Below are 20,321 nucleotides of genomic sequence, written 5' to 3'. Positions count from 1 at the left end.
CACAAGGTTGGCTTCAGGGTCTCTATGCAGGACAACAGGGCCAGCAGAAACAGCAATAGCAGCGCCAGTGGGGCTTCACCAGGGAGGGTCATCTCCTGATCATTCACAGAGACACACACAGATGACAAACAGGGGGTTAGAACACAAGATGAGAACATTCACAACGAGGAGCCCATTCGGCCCATCCGTGCCCAGATTAATCTGAAGACTTTGTCAATTCTAGCTTCCTAACTATTCAGCATCAACACCAGGACTAGGCAACCCATTTCATACCCTCACCACTCTGTGTGAAATAGTGTCTCATACGCTGTCCTAAATCTGTCTCCACTTCATTTCCAAATGTGTCCTGTTTTTCACTAAAATAAATATACTCCCATTAATAGTACAATTGTAGTACTATTAGTAGTACTGTGCAGTAAATACTTCAAGGTGATTATGCTACTGATTATATTATAGCAGTGTTTAGTATGCTTGCTATAATTTACTGCTCTATTCTACAGTGAATATTGCAACCCACTGTAGTTAAATGCTGTAAAATGCAGTTTGCCACATATGTGCTATAAACATTGCATGGTGGTTATCTGCAGTATTTTCATCACAAAAATGCCAAGTCTTACAGTAATGACTTTGACAGTTAAAGTCTTAGCACAGCCTAGCACACTATATATCGAATATAATTTATATATAGATATATATATATATATATATATATATATATATATATATATATATATATATATATATATATATATATATATACACTGATAGCACATCTTTAAAAAGCTCCTTTTAAAATAAATGGCCATTTCTTATAATTATGGAGACCACCAACCACACAGAGCCCCATGTGGAAAAACAGTAGCCCACTAAATACTTTTTTTTTAGTTTTGTGATGTTTGCATATTGTTTTTGGTATGGTTAATATGAATATTCATCCATTTAGAGCAAGAAAAGCTTTGAACAGGTATAAACTGTTCTAGTTTTTGTAAAGCAGTTTTTGAAGCAAACACAAAATTTGACAGTTATTTTGCCAATTTGAGGTTTTCAAGTTAGAATAAGTCTTATAATGTGAGGTGGTAATCAATTTTGAAAATGAAAATTGGACATGTTATATTCTATGCATTGCAAGAGAGGTTAAAGTTCACCTCATGTTTGTGAGTCTAGTACCATTGTAATCCTCACAACCTACAGTTTCAGAATGTATATAGTTTTCCAGCTTCCTTTGGCACACTATGTGCAGAGGGGTCAGAAAATAAAGAACAAAGGCAAAATAATAATAATAATAATATAATAATAATAATAATAATAATAATAATAATAATGTAAGGCAGTCATGTGCTGTACTTTTATTCCATGCAAAATAATGTCATATAGTTTGAATTTTGTATTTATCTAGTTTTAGAAAATACATTGTTTTTATAAGTCCCAAAGTTCACACTATGAAAAACACAGAGATCATCAGACCTAGCTGTGTTCTATTTTTTTTTATGTTTATTAATGTTTAAGGAGCTGTGACAGAAACATAACAACTGTTAGAATATTTTTTTTCTTCATATATAGTCAACCTATTGGCAATGTGAATGTGACAGGACGAGGAGCCCTGCACATGAAAATGGATTTGTTTATTTTACAACAGGGTACCCCTCTTTAATTTATTATTTTGTATTATTATTATTAGTAGTAATATCATTTACTTATAATGTCATAGCCAACGCACTTTTGTTTTGATTAAGCCTAACCTGGTATACACAGGGTGCAAGGCAGGACTACACCCTGGGTGGGATGCCAGTCCATTGCAGGACATCACACACACTCAGGAAAATTTACAGTGACCAATCAACCTGACCAGCATATCTTTGGACAGTGGGAGGAAACCAGAGTACCTGGGGAAGAAACCAACGTACCTGGGGAGAACATGCAAACTCCATACAGACAGACCCCCTAGGCCAGATTTGAACACAGGCCCCTGGCGCTGTGAGACAGCAGTGCTAACCACAATGCCACCCTGTTTTGTTGGTGTTTTCGTTTAAATGTGTTCTGGCGGTGGCAAGGTCGGCAGCTCATCCTTTGCCAGTAGTAACTAAAAACCTTGTGCAGAAGGTGGTCATATCCCTATTAATTACGTGATTAATTTGTTGCCAATCTGGAGATGGTCACCTGCATATAAGTCTGCAGCTCTCTGCACTTGGGGTGAGTGTTCAGAGGAGTGAGTAAAAATACACCTAGGCTCAGTGAAAGCGATTTGCCCAGTCTGACCTGTGTGTTCGGTGTTTTGAGTTTGAGATTAGTTTTTTTAAAGCCTTTATTTTGCTCTGTGAGCAAGTGTGTTTTGTGTTTAAATATGTATTTTATTTTTGTTTAAATAAACGGCGCACGCCGCCTATGTTTTGTCCTGCAGTACTGCATTTGTTTTTGTTCTTGTTTCGGGTCTGACGTCACCACAAAGCCATCCCTATCGCAGTGAAACATCTACAACTTGTTTTCTTACCACGTTAAGAAATAACTTTTCGTAGGATTTAATGTTACATAGATATTTTTATTTTTCATTTTACTTGATAGTTAACCTGCGCTATGTCAATCAGTTGACCAGATAGCCCCACAAATGTAACCGAAAAGTTCAGATTGTTCTGAAAAAGGCAATGTAAAATAAAACAACAATACAAATTACAATAAAAATCATAAATACATAAATGAACGTTTGCTCGATGTAATTTATTGCTCTGCATACATAACGAAATGCTGAAATGCAACAGTGCATCAATTCTACTTGATGCACACTATAAACCTCTCCCTATGTCTCTTTGTAATCTTAGTACAGATACAGTTACAACAATTATATAGAAACAAAATGCTATCAAGCCTGACTAAAACTAAAACCACTTTTTGTTTGCTTTTAGTAATAGTGCATTTTAGTGTGTGTGTGTGTATATATATATATATATATATATATATATATATATATATATATATATATATATATATATATATATATATTATAAAGAGCCAGATGCCCTAGTGTGTGTGTGTATCTATCTATCTATATCTATATATATCTATATATATATATATATATATATATATATATATATATATATATATATATATATATATATATATATATACTGTATTGTGTTTTTCTTTTTAAAGATGCGCTTCAATCCTGTCTAGGCTTTTAAACATTTCCCTTATTACAATTCGCAGTTAATCACGAAATTATTATGTCTGCATCTTTCGGCAACCGAAGAAGGTCCAAATCGCAATTTTAGGTAGGCTGTTTATTTGTTTGGATTCAAAATACTTTTTGTTTTATTTATATTCATTTTTAACATTTTATTATTCGAGCTATTTTCATGTTGTTTACTGTTGCCTATAACTTAAATCTTTAACAATCTTTATTACCGACACGTCATTCATGCAATGAATGTGCACACACTAGGTTTTCATTAAAAAAAAAAAAAAAAAAAAAAATACCGGTGTAGTGTTAAAATGTTATATCAATCATCACAATGTGATGCCCGTACCAAAACTTGACCCTTCTAATGTTAAAGTGGCGTTCTGTCACCTTGAAATTGGCACAGTGTCAGAGCAAGAGCTCTGCCTGTAAATAGTGTTGGTGTTTTTGTGTGTAAAATTACAGGAACGTCTTTGTTCCCTGGTCCCTGGTCAATTTTTGTAAAAAAAAAGCTTTGCAACAGAAGTGTAAAAAGTTGTCAGGATGTTAACACTGACAAGAACAATTACAGGTACGTTATTTAAACGTTTGACGTTATATTTTTCAGAACCCCGTTACGTTTTTTTCCAACAATTTCGATGGTAGTGCGTAAAACAACTTAAACAGTTCAGTGACTTATAACCACGAGGTTCAGTAAATGCGGACGGGACAGCTGGTAGTTCACGGGGACACTGGTAGCTCAAACGGGTCTCTGTATGTGGTTTCCTTTCATCTCTGGAAAATGCTAAGCTAGCCACATGAAAGATCGTGCACTATATAGTAGTACCCTATAATAATATCGCTCAGAGCCGTCTAAAACCCTACACATTACAGTTGTGTGAAAAGCTGAGACTTGAGGTTGTTCTAATTGTATGACAATATATCCCAGGGTGGATCAATTACCTTACGACGAGGCAGTGGACTCCAATCTTTTTACCAAGCTGTCGATAGTATTTCGTTTTATTACCTTGTACTGACACGACTTGACCATTCTTAACCATCATATACCCTAAGTGTACCACAGTATTGTTTTATTATTAAATAGCTTTTAGCCCATTTTACTACAGTATTGCTGTTATTCTTCAATAGCCTTTACCTCATTTTACCATAGCATCCCCCATTTTACCATAGCATCCCCCATTTTACCTCATACATGACTCTTCTACAGTGTGCTGTAGCAGTGGTTAAAGTGGCAATTTGGAGCTAGAAATTAAAGTGTTCCTCATTTTGTTTTTTTTCAAATTTAGTCCCTCAAATGTGGTACATTATAGTCCAGAAAATAGGCATATTGATCAGAGGTTTCTTTCATAAATAAAATGGTCTCTCTGTGAGGTTAAGCTCTCTTTGAACTGCTTTAGAACTGGTTAAAATATAATTCTTGAATTGTATGAATATCTTCAAGACAATATATAGCCCAAGAGCCTATATTTGATAATATGATGTGTTAATATTATGTTGTTGATAATATGTTTTGCCCTGTGTTTAAATATGCTTTTCCATGTCTTGACTTTACAATGCGTACCTACTCTTCAACATGCTTTAACTGTGCTTTAATACACTTTGCTATGCTTTTACTATCTCACTTATCATTCACAGTATTTTGTTTCCAATTATTTTTGTTTCTTTTTTCATCACATCCTTTAAACTTTTTTTAAAATGAATGTATTCTACCTTTAAACAAATAACTAAATAAAGTTGCAGCTGTGACACACTGTAACGTGGTAGCGTGCTTTACTGTAAGAATCCAGATTAAAACCAGCTCTTTGCACCAGTGGCGTAGCCACGGCCCACCTAGTTTGCACACAGGCCCTCCCAAATCTGCGTCTATGTGAATGCCAAGTTTAAGTACATTTATAAAAAAAATACATAAAAATAAACATCAACTGTGCGACCCGAAGTCGGGTGTTTAAGTTTAGGTTAAGTAAGCTATTTTTTTAAATGCTGCAGGCTTTAGTCAATCAAATCAAAGTAGTAATTGTGATGCAATATTTGGGTCTGATCTTCCTCTCACACAACGAATCATCTGCAAGCCACTTTTGATTGACAGCTTGCAAGGCAGTTGGCACGGATCTGCTGAAAGTCTGTTCAAGTCCCAGACGTTAACTTTATGTGCATTTTTAAAGTATGTTAGTACTAGTGCGGTGGTCAACATTGCAAAAGAAATATGCACACACTTTTAAGAGTTGAGTTTAGAAGAAAGGCTCAAGTGAGCAGGACTGTAAGTATATTTATTTGCTGTCTACTTAAAACTTTTAAAATGGCTTACATGGGAGATACAGTGGTTGATAGTGTTCTGTTTATAGACATTTTTTTTACTTTAAAATATTTTGGGAACTGAAAAATCAGTGTGTTTGGAATGTTTACCATAGCAGTGGCGGACACTGATGAATCGACAGCTGATTTCGTAAGCAAAAAATAAAAGTTGCTTTCAGCTTCTTGCAATTTACTGTGAAAAAATAGACATTTAATTTTTCTTACAGTATTTCACACTGTGAATTCATACTTTTATCCATGCCATGCATTTAGTTACTATGACAACACGGTCCAACAAATACCAACTTCATGATTTGTGTTCGAGGCATACTGCAATGACCCAGCGAGTCAGCGGCATATATGATGTTACCATTTATTAATAATTCGAAGGTGCCTGTGTTTTTAAAACTTTGTAAATATTTCTACGTAGTATTCGAAATGTAAAGAAATACAAAAACTTGGGTTTTGTTTAAGATTTGTCGTTCACTTTTCTCTCGTGTATAAGATTTATTTTAAAGGCGGCAAAATCTGAAAATTTCATGTTCCTTTTCATTTGCGTGTCAACATAATTTAAAAATTTTTTTAACACCAATAATGCTTGTTCTCGTTCACCATGGAAACCAAGACCTAAAAGACTTATGAATACTAAATTGTATTTATTAGAACAACATGGCTAGGCAACCCATTCTATACTTGCCATACACAGAGGGTGGGGGGGGATGGGATGGGTTATCTAGCCATGTTGATGATGCTGAATCAATGGGATCCTTCAATCACTTACTAAAACTGGAGGAGCACTAGTGGGCCAATTGAACTTCTCTTGTTTGTAAATGTTCTTATGTTCTTATGCAAAAGAGACAACACGGTTGCTGAGTATGCTGACTCATTTTTATTGATCAAGTGCACTTAACAGACATTGTGCATTTTATTAAAGAGGATTATACATAAAATCTTGAGTTCATCATAGTCACCTAACCCTTGGTCACACAGACAAATGGATATTGTGCAGTACAAGAGTAGTCGTTCCAACCTCCGGAGCCTGAAAGACAAGAAATGGATCTCCGTCACTCAAAGTCAATGTATTGGAAACATATGAATCAAACATTCCTTTTTACACTACAGGTGTGGGTGTTCCAGAGCGTGTTTATTTTCAGCTTGTAGCAGTATGACATCACAACAGGAGCTTCACCAAGCTTTGAATTCAGAGCTTCCCACAGCAATGTAAAACAAAAATTAATGACGTCATCCTGAGTAAATGGTTAATTATGTGTGCTATAAACAGAACATCATGGCTCTTCATGGGTAACTAAAAAAGAGCCTGCTTGTGAGTAAAGACATAAACAATTCAGGACCATCTCACCTCTGTTTTTAACTCACTGATACATTCTTTTAATTTACACACTCGGAACTCCTGCATATGTTTCAGCTGTATGTATTATTGCCAGAGATAAATCCTTGTATTTTTCATGTCCATATGGAGATAAGTGTATTTCTGTAAAACACGCTATTCTTTCCAATCTGCAAGCTTTATAAATGAACACTAGACATTGTTTTGCTCTCATTTCAAGTGTAGTGTCAGACAAATCCTTTCAAAATGACAGAAGCTCAGAAAAAAAACAAGTTTCATACCAATTACAGAAGTATTCAAATTGTTTTTAAAAGAACAGGACAATTAAAATACAAGATGACATTTTAACTGATCATATAAACGATCATAAAACCAAGTTTCAATACATTATTCTATTTGTAGGGTTCAAGACATTTTGGCGACACACTCGTCAAGTTTCATCATCAAATAAAGATTGAATGTGCCCCTCTGGCCTGAACATACAGAGTAAAGCTCTCATAAGACATGACAAGCTACACTTTCTGGGTTTGTTCTGTGGGAAGTCAAAGCAAAAAGGTACACTCAATTTCACCAGCGACATCAGAGCTAACCATAGCAATAAAGACGGCGATAACTCCCTGTAAACTAGGGCCAGCTGCAGAAAGAGAAGGAATGGGTTTCATTCAGACACAATTACCTCCCCAGTTGGTGTGCAAACAGTTTTCAACTCCTTGGTTGTTGGGCTCATTTTTGTTCCAGTGGCTGTAGTCCCATTTTGATCCATCAGTCCACACCCACGAACCCTCCTGCGGAGTCAAAGGAGAAAGGGGGATATGAAAAACAAATTTTTGTTAGTGGAGGCTGACTGGCTAAAAACGCTTGGTCACTTTGTTTGCTTGTTGCTGTGACAATGACAATGAGCTATCAAGAGCCAGTGCATGTTCCTGCTATCAAAACAAGTATGTCAGTGACATCCACCCCCATTGCAACGACTGTGAATTCAAAATCAGAGCTATCAGTACAATAAAAAAAAGTTTATACCCATGACATATATCAATCGTTATTCTTTCTTTGGCACAGCCTTGGGCTTACGGAATGCCCTTCCAGATTCCATTGTGTCACTGGGAAAGTTTCCATTTGTGTTCGTTTTTTTCTCCAGACAGTGCTCAAGCCAAATGAAAAATGTCCTTAAACATTTCAGGTTTCCTCTGGCTCAGTTTATTTTACTCTTTTCACTTGAAGTAATGCAAATGAAGGGGAAAGGAAGAGGTTGATATGCAAATTAGCCAAGCGCAGAGTTCTCCTGCTGTTTTCACAGACAGCTCAGGAAAATGTGGTTTCCATGCACAGAGAACAGGTACAGGAGAGAATTATCAGAAGACATCTCGTTTGAGTGAAACTGTAAAGCACAGTGTTAAGCTCAGGTAATAAAGCTGTGGTTTGTAAATGCCTCGTGCCTGGTTGTTTAACAATGTGTTTTACTGCTCTTGCCCAAATTGTTTTTCAACCATCCATTTGTGGGGGTGGCATATCGTAGTGAATAATATTCAAACTAATTAATCACACAACTTATTAAAAGAAAAGGAAAATAAATAACCCTGTCCAACCCAGCTATTGCTGGCTGAAAACCAGTGTAGACGTAGGATTATAGAGATCTGTGCCAGGCACCTTCCATGTATGCTTCCAGTGCTGTCTGAATTGGGAGCAGTGGACGTTTTCATGTGAAATGCGGGTTTCCATATGAAAATGGGTGTGGATTTCCCGTGTTTTACGTGGTGCTCACGAGTAAATGAGATTTACCTTATCGTGCCTATGTGGCTCGAGAGGATCAGGCCACAGACCTGAATCTATCGAGCTGCTCTCCCAAACGTGCACACGCATCGCCACTTCACATGTAAATAACCACACATGAAAACTCCCCCATTGTCAAGCCTCTTCATGTTTAAAACTGCTGTTCAGCATCATCTGCGCTTGAGATGACTTTGTTTTTGTTGTAATGAACAAACTGTAACTGTGTTTTTTTTTTTTATCTTACTTTTGTGTCTTTTTTTATCTAACATTCTTATATGTTTCTATGTGCATGTGTGTATATATTATTTCTGGATGTATAGTAATTGTCTGGAATTATTTTATATTTGTATTGTTATTTAATAGAGTATGGCCTACTCTTTGTATTAGTGCTGCACTATTGAGATCTACCTGTGCTGGCCCTGTGGAATATCTTCTTCTTGTGTTCTCATGATACGTGCAACAATGTAAGTGTGGCTGTGAGAGGGTAGTGCATTCCCTTCAAACAACGTTTATAGGGGTGATTGCCTGTCCTGTGCCTGCGCTATCCTGAGAATGCTAAGAATTTTAGAAAACTGAGACCTGTGAATGTACAAGCAATGATTAGGTAGGCTAGACTAGGAGATAAAAGGCCAGGTAGATAAAAGGCAAGCCATATGCCTGAATGTTGGTTTATGTAACCTGTCGTTGGACAACTGACATTTATATCAAACTTTCTTTCTGTTGTATTTCTGTTCCAGCCAATTGAGGCTAATGTTCTGTGTGCTTTTTTGGAGTTTTTGGGCCATATTTTCAAAGCATTTCTCCAGTCTATAATTAACTGCTATTTACTTGAAAGGAGAAAGTTCCATATAATTGATATAAAACATAAGCAAACAGCTTTAATGTGTATAAAAGGGCACGAATAGTAGTAAATAAGTTGTTTGTTTCTAGTTTTCTTCTCAAAAAAACTGCAGTTAATTAAAGACTGGAGTAACTGCTGGCCCAATTGGGCCATATTTTGAAAGTGTTTACACCAGTCTTTAATTGACTCTTGTTTATTGAGAGAGGCTAAACACTGGTTCATTTTATAAAACTAAAACCAAAACAACTCAGTCACATATTTCAAGTTCTATTATCCCTCTCAATATAACATTTGTAACAGGATTTCTTCTCCTTGTTCGCCAGTGGGATTGCACATTCTGTTCTTACCATTTTATAAGCAGTGGTATCAGAACCTTGTGCAATCAGAGCTGGCACTTAACATTACTCCAGGAAAAAAACCTCACCCCATGTAATCAGAACTATACTGCACTACCTTGAAGCAGTCAGAGCCCCCCAGCCAGGTAAGAGACACCTTCTTCTCATTGCTCTTGATCAGATCCTGGATGAACTGGTTGTCGTCATCACTGTGTACGGAGGCGAGATTCCCCCCAAGGCTGAGGCAGTGCAGCTGGAGAGAGCAAAGAGAAACAGCTTGAGCTGGACAGACTGGGAGCACCGGGAAGCAGCATGTCATCAATACAATGCGCATTGTGAGGTTCCAGAGTTTTATACCGATTGAATGATTGAGTGTTGTTTATTAGGTGTGCAATGATACTGTCATGATACATACTGCGATATGAGAGCTGTGATAGAATATCTAATGTGTTGGTGGTTGGCAGGGATAGGGTTAATTTCTGTAAATGTGTGTGGGTGTGGCTGTGTTTGCACAGCCACAGGTATAATTAATTATTGTTTCTAATAGTTGTGTTTAATTTAACTGATATCACCTACCTGTAATTAGCAGGCAGGTATAAAAGCAGAACAAAAAATCTGATCAGGGCAAGAGACCTCTCACTGTGAAGGGACCTGTCACTGTGAAGGGACCTGTCACTGTAGAGACCTGGCATTGTGAAGAGACCTGTCACTGTGAAGGGACCTGGCACTGTGAAGGGACCTGTCACTGTGAAGAGACCTGTCACTGTGAAGGGACCTGTCACTGTGAAGAGACCTGTCACTGTGAAGAGACCTGTCACTGTGAAGGGACCTGTCACTGTGAAGGGACCTGTCACTGTGAAGGGACCTGTCACTGTAGAGACCTGGCACTGTGAAGAGACCTGTCACTGTGAAGAGACCTGGCACTGTGAAGGGACCTGGCACTGTGAAGGGACCTGTCACTGTAGAGACCTGTCACTGTGAAGAGACCTGGCACTGTGAAGAGACCTGTCACTGTGAAGAGACCTGTCACTGTGAAGAGACCTGTCACTGTGAAGAGACCTGGCACTGTGAAGAGACCTGTCACTGTGAAGAGACCTGGCACTGTGAAGGGACCTGGCACTGTGAAGGGACCTGTCACTGTAGAGACCTGGCACTGTGAAGAGACCTGTCACTGTGAAGAGACCTGTCACTGTGAAGAGACCTGTCACTGTGAAGGGACCTGTCACTGTGAAGAGACCTGTCACTGTGAAGAGACCTGGCACTGTGAAGAGACCTGTCACTGTAGAGACCTGGCACTGTGAAGAGACCTGTCACTGTAGAGACCTGGCACTGTGAAGGGACCTGGCACTGTGAAGAGACCTGTCACTGTGAAGAGACCTGTCACTGTGAAGAGACCTGTCACTGTGAAGAGACCTGTCACTGTGAAGAGACCTGTCACTGTGAAGAGACCTGTCACTGTGAAGAGACCTGTCACTGTGAAGAGACCTGTCACTGTGAAGAGACCTGTCACTGTGAAGAGACCTGTCACTGTGAAGAGACCTGTCACTGTGAAGAGACCTGTCACTGTGAAGGGACCTGTCACTGTAGAGACCTGGCACTGTGAAGAGACCTGTCACTGTAGAGACCTGGCACTGTGAACGGACCTGGCACTGTGAAGAGACCTGTCACTGTGAAGGGACCTGTCACTGTAGAGACCTGTCACTGTGAAGAGACCTGGCACTGTGAAGAGACCTGTCACTGCACTGTGAAGAGACCTGTCACTGTGAAGGGACCTGTCACTGTGAAGAGACCTGTCACTGTGAAGAGACCTGGCACTGTGAAGAGACCTGTCACTGTGAAGAGACCTGGCACTGTGAAGAGACCTGTCACTGTGAAGAGACCTGTCACTGTGAAGAGACCTGTCACTGTGAAGAGACCTGGCACTGTGAAGAGACCTGGCACTGTGAACGGACCTGTATGGTTCCTAAAGGCAGTGTGTAAACCTTTTTGTGTGTGTTTGAAAAATAGTTTTTGTTTATTGGTAAACGGCTTAGCCGTCCGATTATAGTTAAAATTGCGAAAAAATAAGTTTAGTTAGTTCTCTGAGGGGCGTTAGGTTTTTGTTTTGATTTCTTTTATTTCTGTTACAACAATAAATAGGCACGAAAGTGCTTAAACTTCAAATTCCTGCATCTGGTTATGTTCCAAGGGGGCAAACAAACCTTACAATAAGTAAAATCTTTCACATTATCATAATGCATTTGATGGTCCTGATGACCTACATTTATGATGCACAATAAGATCAAATGAGTATTTAACGATGGGCTATTTTGTTAAAAAACAAAGACTTTATGATAGAGAGAGTATGTATTCATACCAACTACAAATCACACTTAATCTTCATATGATGAGCTATTTTGTGGTCTTGTATGACAGTACAAATGATATATAATTTAATATACATTACAGAATGAACTGTTACACCTAGAACAGGTGGGAGATTGGATGTCAAATGGCGACCTCAAACACAACCAGCGAGCGTCTTAACTGGAATGCGAAAGAGCCAGACACGTCGGCTTTCGTGGTTACATAGCTTTTAACCTCATCTCACCGACGGGACAGAGTCCGTAATGGCAGTGCAATGCTGCATGTTCTATAAACTTGAGCATGCTATTTAATGAGAATTACCTCAGCATCTGCCCATGTCTTCGTCACACTGTAGTAGTGGTAGCACTGGCCGTTGAAACTGACCCCGTCTGAACAGATGCTTTGGCACATGGACACCTCCCTTTTCTCCACTACATTCTCCTCCTCACCCTGGGCTGTGAAGTACAGGACACCATACACAGGGAGAGTGACAAATCACTTTAAGGGAGCTTACATGCTGGCAGCCCCTTGATCAGTATAATTACCCTCGTCTGCCTGGTGCACGTCAGTTGAGGCTGTGAGTGACCTAGCAGCTAGCGAGAGGTGAAATTATTTGCTAGAAACTCGTTTTTCTTGTATTTTCCATCTGCTGTATGTTTAAGTTTTTGATGGCTACCTCTAATCAAGCCAAGACTTATAAACATAAGCAATTACATCTTCATAAAAAACAGATGAAATGCCAATGTGAACATTCTTAATCCATTTAAATAGAACTTGTGGTTTTAAATGTATAGAATGTGTTGTCATTGACATTCTGAGTCTGAGATCTACACTCTCAGTGAAATTTTAAGTGTGCTTGCTGCTGATAGGTTCCAGTGGGGACGTGACATATATTTAAGAATAGTTGGCTATTCTAGTAGTTCCAGTATTTCTAGTTCTAGAATTCCAGTAGTTGTTGTCACAATGTGGATCAGGTGACACTTTGATTTATTATTTTGTATTTAACCGAGAAGAAACAGCTTCAGGCTACTTACAACCTTAGAAAAGTTGACCTCTTTCAGTGTTTCTGTCCCATTATTTAAACCCTTTACAGAGTGAACTGCCTACCTCCAGTCCTGCTGAGAGCCAGGGCAATGCAAACCACAAATGAGGCCGCTGCTGGAAACATGATGACAGGCTCCTGGAAGAGGAATAGAGACACCAGAGGCATCAAAGCCTGGGATGAGAACTTACAGAAAGGACTGGAAAGACAACACCACTGGAACATACAGTGATCCTAAAATGGCTTAGCATCCGTGAGTATTGGGTCATATCATCAGGATACCCATGGCAAGCTGAAATATGAAAGTGTTTCCACTGTGGTACAATTCTACAGTGTCAAGGTGGGTCTTCAATGTGACTAGATTACCCATTCCAAACACTCAGCACTCTCTGTGTGAAGTGTCTCCTAGCTTCTATCTTAAGTATCCCCTTATCTTTCAACTGTGTACTCTGGTCTTGGCTTTTTCCTCCTCTTAAAGTATTTGCTTTAAATGTAAGTTCTGAAGCTGCCCCCTTCACACACATACATTGTCAACTTTCAGTCAAACGTAAAAAATATAATTGACCTTTCAGTCATCCCTTTATTTCCATCAATGTACATCCCTCCCCCTCCTCCAATAGCCACTTTTCTTCAGTTACCCCTAGTTACCACAGGAGATCTATCATCTTCACTTACCCCTGGTTACCACAAGAGATCTATCATCTTCAGTTACCCCTGGTTACCACAGGAGATCTATCATCTTCAGTTACCCCTGGTTAACCACAGAAGATCTATCATCCCTCAAGTGCCAGTTTTTTCATCTCATGCCACACTTCATAATCATCAAATAAATACTATTGATTACAAACTGTCGCAGGGGGTTATCCAGAATTACGGAACTATGCATCATCATCATCACTTTGCTATGCTTTTATATGGAAATTAGTATAATAGATTTAGTATCTATTCATACCATTGCATTGGAGCCCAGGTGCAGTGCTGGATTTCAGTGGAGTGCCAACTGCAGCGAGGATACAACATGTTTACAAACTCACACCAGACCAAAACATGCAGCCCATTTGTTAGTTTTAATAATACGTCGAGTTTTCACTCTACATAGGTACGTTTTACATTGACAGTAATTTTTTAATAGATAAAATAAAAATCAAGACAAGTCACATAAACACTGCTCCAAATTGATTCATTTCTTTGAGGACAAGAATTTAAATAAGCTACTGTTTTGTCACTGACTCTTGATGGGTTTTGGTCACTGTCTGGCACTGGCTGTCTTGGCATGGGGGCAATGGGACCCTGGATAGTCTCTATGCCCAGTTCATAAAGACAGACCTAAATATGAAAAGTCATTGGATCTATTTACCCTCAATATGACCTTTCAACAAAGTTCCATTACACAGACATGCCAAAGGTGAATGATCTTAAAGACTAAAAATTTTGCCAGATAATTTTTGTCAGTGCTGAAGGTGCAATGGTGAGATGAAAAAACAGGAGGAAATAGTTTTATACAGAGCTGTTTTATTATGACTAAATCAAAAACAGACACTGTGTCTGTGGTGCTGAACAGTCTTAAATCTGAACTGACTGGTTTCACTAAAGGTGTAAGCACCTGATGCATTTTTGTTTTATTATCACTGCTTTCGCATTCTTAGGTATTTTGTTTTTGTTTTTTGGTTTCAATATGAGTAGTCATGTTGTATAAAAGTCTGTAAAGTGATAAGCTCAAGTTTAGTCATGACTTAAGAGAAGACGAGATAGCACAGCCGCTGTGATACAATACAAGACCAGGTAATTAATATATTTTCTGTAAATATAAAATATTCGTGCAACACAGCAAATAGAACCTGTTTAAATGATGGGCAAAAAAACATTAAGGACCCCATTAAGCTGTATTTATGTAATTTGATACATTACAAGTAACGTTTTCTTTTGAGGTTAACAAAATTAGAGTGCGTTACCATAACAATATAGTTGAAGAGAAAATTTAAATAACAGGTAGATGCCAGTTCAAGAAATTACAAAGTAGCCTGTCCTCAAATATGGGCAATCACACTGCATTAGTTAACTGTAAAGCTATGTTGTGTTATTTATTTGTTATTTTAAGTTTTTAACGTTGATTTCCCAGCAGAGAATATAATCTAGAAATGTTAAAACTGTGCAGTAAGTAGAGCTCAGTCATCAGCTGGTACACCTCTTATAAAACATTTTGACAACAGTCTGTACATTAGTCTGGCAGTTTTATCAAATTTCCCCAAAACATCTTTCATTATGCAATGGTGAAACATGATTGTCCGCATACATATCTGTGATGCCTGTACTTTACCACAATTTTCTATGTATAAGGAACATTTTAGGATTTATAGGGCTTATTGATAAACTACATTTCCTCATGGGGGAGGTGTGTGTGTGTGTGTGTGTGTGTGTGTGTGTGTGTAGGGGGGGGGGGGTTCAGGTACAGGTCAGGTACTCACTGAGCATTTTATGTCAGAGCTGCCGATAGGCTCCTCCGAAGGATTAAACAGTCATCCCGCGGACACCATTGCCTCTTTTGCATTAAACCCATGAGGGCGACCGATGCAACCTCGCTGGTTGGTGGTTGTCTTCTCTTTCAGGGAACCAGGGTTATGGTAAATAACCTAACATTCCTTTTCAATTCGAAGACGACCACCAACGTTACCTTTGGGAAAGTATACCAGAGCCGTCGCGAGGGAGAAGGAACGGCCGCAGACAAGGAACGCATCAGAACCGCATTACCCAAGGGTTAGCGGTGTGAGCGATAGTAGTTTCAGTTTTCTTCCACTTGGTGTAGCTTGAATGTAGCTTGAATCTCAAACCTCAGTGTACTGACTATAATGTAAACAACACCAAGCTACAGGTACATTCTATAGGTATAATTTAATTACACACTTTTTTGGACTTTTTGTGTAATTAACATGAAAACACATAATAAATAAATAAATATCTGTCTGTCTTTACCCTGCTTAATTTAATTAAAACATCTTTAGTTCTCCTACCACTGGGTGACACAGTTTTGAAGGGCTGTATATAAATATTCTCTCTGGTTAAACAGTGCTTTGAAAACAAATCTGAATAAACTGAAAAACACTCTAAAAGCATTGTAAAACATTTCATGAACTGTATGCAAACTTTATTTCATTAAACAAACTGCACTAAATGTAAACAGAGCTGGATATGCTTTAAAAGCTGTTTGCTCTGCATTCCTCTATCAGTAACTGTTTTTGTGTGTAGTGTTTTCTCTATGTTATAACTGTCTATTTGTATTTGATTTATTGACTTGAGGAAAGTACCATTATTTACTGTACCATATATTGTTACCAAGTTTTATGGACAAATAAAAAGTTTAAAAGAGTCAGCAGTGTAATCTATTCTATATTATATAAGGTAATCATTGCAGAACTCAAAGTCTGACTAACACTATATAAAACTTTGCCTCAGACCTATAGAAAATTGCTGTGGTTCATATTTTCTTTTAGATTTTTATTTATATAGGATTTTGATATGTATAGCTATGGCCAAAAGTTTTGCATCACCCTATAGAATTAATTTATTTTGCTTCATGAAGTAGAATGAAACCTGTTGAATAATGTTACATTAATATATTGAATTACATATTACTTTGTAGTTTTCCATATACTTCACAAAAAACTGAAATCTAACATGAAATATTGTACTACTATTATGACACCTCACTCATCACACTTGTGCATATACATTATTTAAGTAAAGTTTAAAAAAAAACAGGACTCAACTTTCAGGGCTATGAAAAAATATATAAATATATATATACCGTAAAAACCTGTGTATAAGTCTCACCTGTGTATACCCCACCCCCACCCCCACCCCCCACCCCCCACCCCCCAAAAAAAGACTGTTGTAACAATTTCAGGAAAAAGCCCAGGTGTAATCATTATAAGTTACTCCCCCCTTTTTAGGACCCCCTAGAAATAGTTAGAAAAGAGACTTATACAAAGGTTTTTAAAGTAAGTCCTAAACACAGATTACACTGTGTACTGATTTTGTTCCTGGGTAGTAAGTGTTATTTCCTAATTGCTTATGCCTCAAATGTATAGAAAATGGCTATTATTCCCCACAAACTTTTCTTTTGTGACCAGGACAGTGATATTTCAAAATATCACTATTTCCAATGGGAAAACGGGCAAATGTGTGTCTTTTCGTTCACATAAAGTCAGAAAAAAACAACATATGAATCCAAGTTAACATGTATTTATACTAAAGTAATACAAAAATGACTACAAAAGATTTAGAAGTGAGTAGTTTTTTAAGATTTACAATTATACTGTATTTACAGTATAATCGTAAATCTCGAAAAACTACTCATAAGTAGCACTAAATTGTGTTAGATAGTGTTATTTTTCAAGGCAAAGGCATGTCTTTAATTACATAGAATATATGACGTCTCTGAACAGATCCTAAATACTGAGGGATTTTATATATCTTTTAAACTTTCTGTGGATTCGGCCATTTTACAGGGACAGCAGTTCTCTGGAAATGTGCTTTCATAGAATGCAACCGTGCATAACAATGATAGTAAAGGAGATGACCGTCCTAATACAGAATACTAAATTGAGTCATTGCAGGTGGGAAAATGTCCAGCGAGTGCTCCTGGAGAGAAGTCTGTTGTATACTATTCTGTTGCCCATGTTACTGCTGCTATATATGTTGTAAGTATGATCCAGAATCACTTGCATACTTTTAAAGACCCAACTTGACAGTTCTTATCAAGCACTATTTTGGTTGTGTGTTGATAGAGATATACAGTATGTCTGAGTTTTTTTTTTATTTTTTAAAATCTATTTCCAGTTTTGGTAACCTAAATAGATTTGTTTATTTCTTTCTGAAAAAAAATATGCAAATGACGATTTGGAGTGTAAGTGTGCATTTGGTCAAATATTCTATTTTCCTCTAAAGAGTTGCTAATATACTAAGCTCTTATTGTGTTTCTGTATCAAAGGTTTACATGTGAATACATTTTAAAATAAAACTGGTGCTAATGGCATCTGTCATGGGAATTGTATTTACTGTTCATTTATTATTTATTTATTTGTCACCTTCCTATAGGTTTGGAAGAGTCTAAACCGCAAACCCGCACAGTGACTACACAGTCACGTAGGCCAGAGCCAGGCAAGATAATGTTTTGATGTAAATTAAATGTAATAACTCAATTAAAATGTGATAACTCATAATAAATAATGAACTGCAAATGTAATAAACTAGTCCAGAGGGCAATTTTGGTCACATGCATGTTCAGTGAAAATGGATAATGTTAATGTTTACTATGTGTCAGATATTATTTTTGATCTAGATTAATTGCTGTATCAATCAATAAAATGAACTGTTCAACGCTAAAAGGAAAAGAAAAACATATAAAATTGTGGTGGACGACTGGGGTTTGATGCTACGGTCACAAAAGGTTTGCACAAAATGAGGTACGTCCAATGCAAAACGTCTGGAGACATCAGGGTTCACGGTCCAGCACATGAATACTTAAACGAAAACACAGTCAGGTTTTTTTTTTTTTTTTTTTTTGTGTGTGTGTGGCCTGTGTTGTATTCCAGACATCTTCATTGTGGAATATGAGAGACAACAGCAAAATGTAGTTAATGGAGTGAGGATTGTGCAACATGAACACGCTGTGGCTGCAGTTGACCATCAAGGAAACATGGTTGTGATGGGACTCGAGCAAGTTTCACTTCGCTGAATGTCTGCTGGGAAATAATGTGCAAAAAACTTTGAGAATCTGCTGTGTTGTGTTTGATACCTTTAATACTGAAAGCTAAAGATCGCCCAACTATAGGAATAATTCTAAACAAAACTGTCCCTTGTTTATTAGTTTAAATAGAACTGTTAGGATTAATACATTTTAGCCAGTTTAGCATAAGTATAGTTTTAGCTGTAAAGACAGTGGCTCACATTTATAGAGGAGCACATCCGGCAGTCTGGTACTGTTCATCTTTCTATGAAAGTGTAGAAAGTATAAACGATGCATACTGCTAATGGACATGATCTGGTCTCACGATATGTGTGCCAGCCTACAACTTACTCAAGACAGTGAACACGACTGTATTATAGTGAGAGATTGTTCAATCTGAGGATTACCACACTAACAGAAGTATTTACCCATTTTCTTTTCTTTCATTCATTTATTTATATAACCACTTAAATCCAATATTTGGAACTCTCATGCAGATATATATAATAGTAGTGTTTATTGTGTTTGGCATGGATTCATATTTACACAGTGAGGATTTTTTTTAAATAAACTTCCTGCAAATATATTTAAAAATCTATAATAGTCTTAATCAGGGTGAGCCCATGAATGAACAGACAGAACATTGTCTTGTGTTTATAATAAGCTCAATGTGTGCAAAGGCAGGCCTATTTCACAAATCCTCTACTAGTTTACCTGTTTAGTACTGCGATGTATTTCCTACTGCCCCCTTACCTCGTTTAAAGTGTTCCTCACTGCCTTGTCGATGCTCACCTGGTGCGTTGGATCACTAATACCAGGTTCTCTCTGACTCAGTCCAGTAGTTTGTCAGCCTAGTCTGTTGTGCTCAAAGCTGTAGAAAAAAACAGTCCATTGTTTTTTTTTTCTCCACAGGAAGAATAAGGGAACCATTTTCCAAGATTAGATGTAAATGTTGTACAAACAAGTTTTTTTTTTTTTTTTTTTTTTTAATATAAAAGATCGCACTATGTAAATATGAATTCATGCCAAACACAAAAGCAACGTCTATTATACATGCATGACATACTGGAGTTCAATAGGTTTGATCGGGTGATTTAAGAAATTGTTATAATAAAAGAGAATAGGCAAGTACTCTTGTTAGTGTGTTAATGACCCCTCTATAAATCAAGTCACACTGTCCTGAGCGAGGTATTTTTTGGCTGGTACATGTAACAGGTGTTTTCACTGTGATAACTGAGCTCAGCAAGGTCTGGTGACAAAACGTGAATAACATACTCTGTATCATCATCCAGCAATACAATTTAAACAAAGCTGAGCAAAGAATATTTGAACTGTTAACATACATATGTCGATATTTCTATCAATAAACAAGCCATATTATAACATTTTGTACATGTTATTGTTTGTTTAGCAATTTCCTTTAATAAGCTGCATGTTGGAATTATCGGCG

General features: G+C 37.5%; 1 protein-coding gene and 1 long non-coding RNA gene across 3 annotated transcripts; one reads left to right on the top strand and one right to left on the bottom strand.

The window, feature by feature from the left end:
- Positions 1-8: 8 nt before the first annotated feature.
- LOC121314274 (lactose-binding lectin l-2-like) lies at positions 9-19,776 on the bottom strand. Of its 2 annotated transcripts, XM_041247345.1 has the most exons (8): positions 19,625-19,776; positions 14,099-14,146; positions 13,212-13,284; positions 12,426-12,559; positions 9,877-10,011; positions 7,489-7,597; positions 6,436-6,503; positions 9-95 (listed from the first exon to the last, which is right to left on the bottom strand). In XM_041247345.1, exons 2-7 carry the CDS (start codon positions 14,099-14,101, stop codon positions 6,436-6,438), a joined length of 522 nt encoding a protein of 173 aa, XP_041103279.1. In that variant the 5' UTR covers positions 14,102-14,146; positions 19,625-19,776; the 3' UTR covers positions 9-95. The 2 variants fall into 2 exon arrangements, with proteins under 2 accessions (XP_041103279.1, XP_041103278.1); XM_041247344.1 differs by lacking the exon at positions 9-95 and having other exon boundaries at positions 6,335-6,503.
- Positions 14,153-19,617, top strand: LOC121314276. The gene is made up of 3 exons (XR_005950089.1): positions 14,153-14,928; positions 17,760-18,321; positions 18,738-19,617. It is a non-coding gene; the product is annotated as an uncharacterized LOC121314276 (long non-coding RNA).
- Positions 19,777-20,321: the final 545 nt, after the last annotated feature.

Source organism: Polyodon spathula, chromosome 4, assembly GCF_017654505.1.
Source record: "Polyodon spathula isolate WHYD16114869_AA chromosome 4, ASM1765450v1, whole genome shotgun sequence".
Lineage (NCBI taxonomy): Eukaryota > Metazoa > Chordata > Actinopteri > Acipenseriformes > Polyodontidae > Polyodon > Polyodon spathula.
Note: the sequence above shows the minus strand (reverse complement) of the source record. Positions and strands in the feature narration are given on the sequence as shown.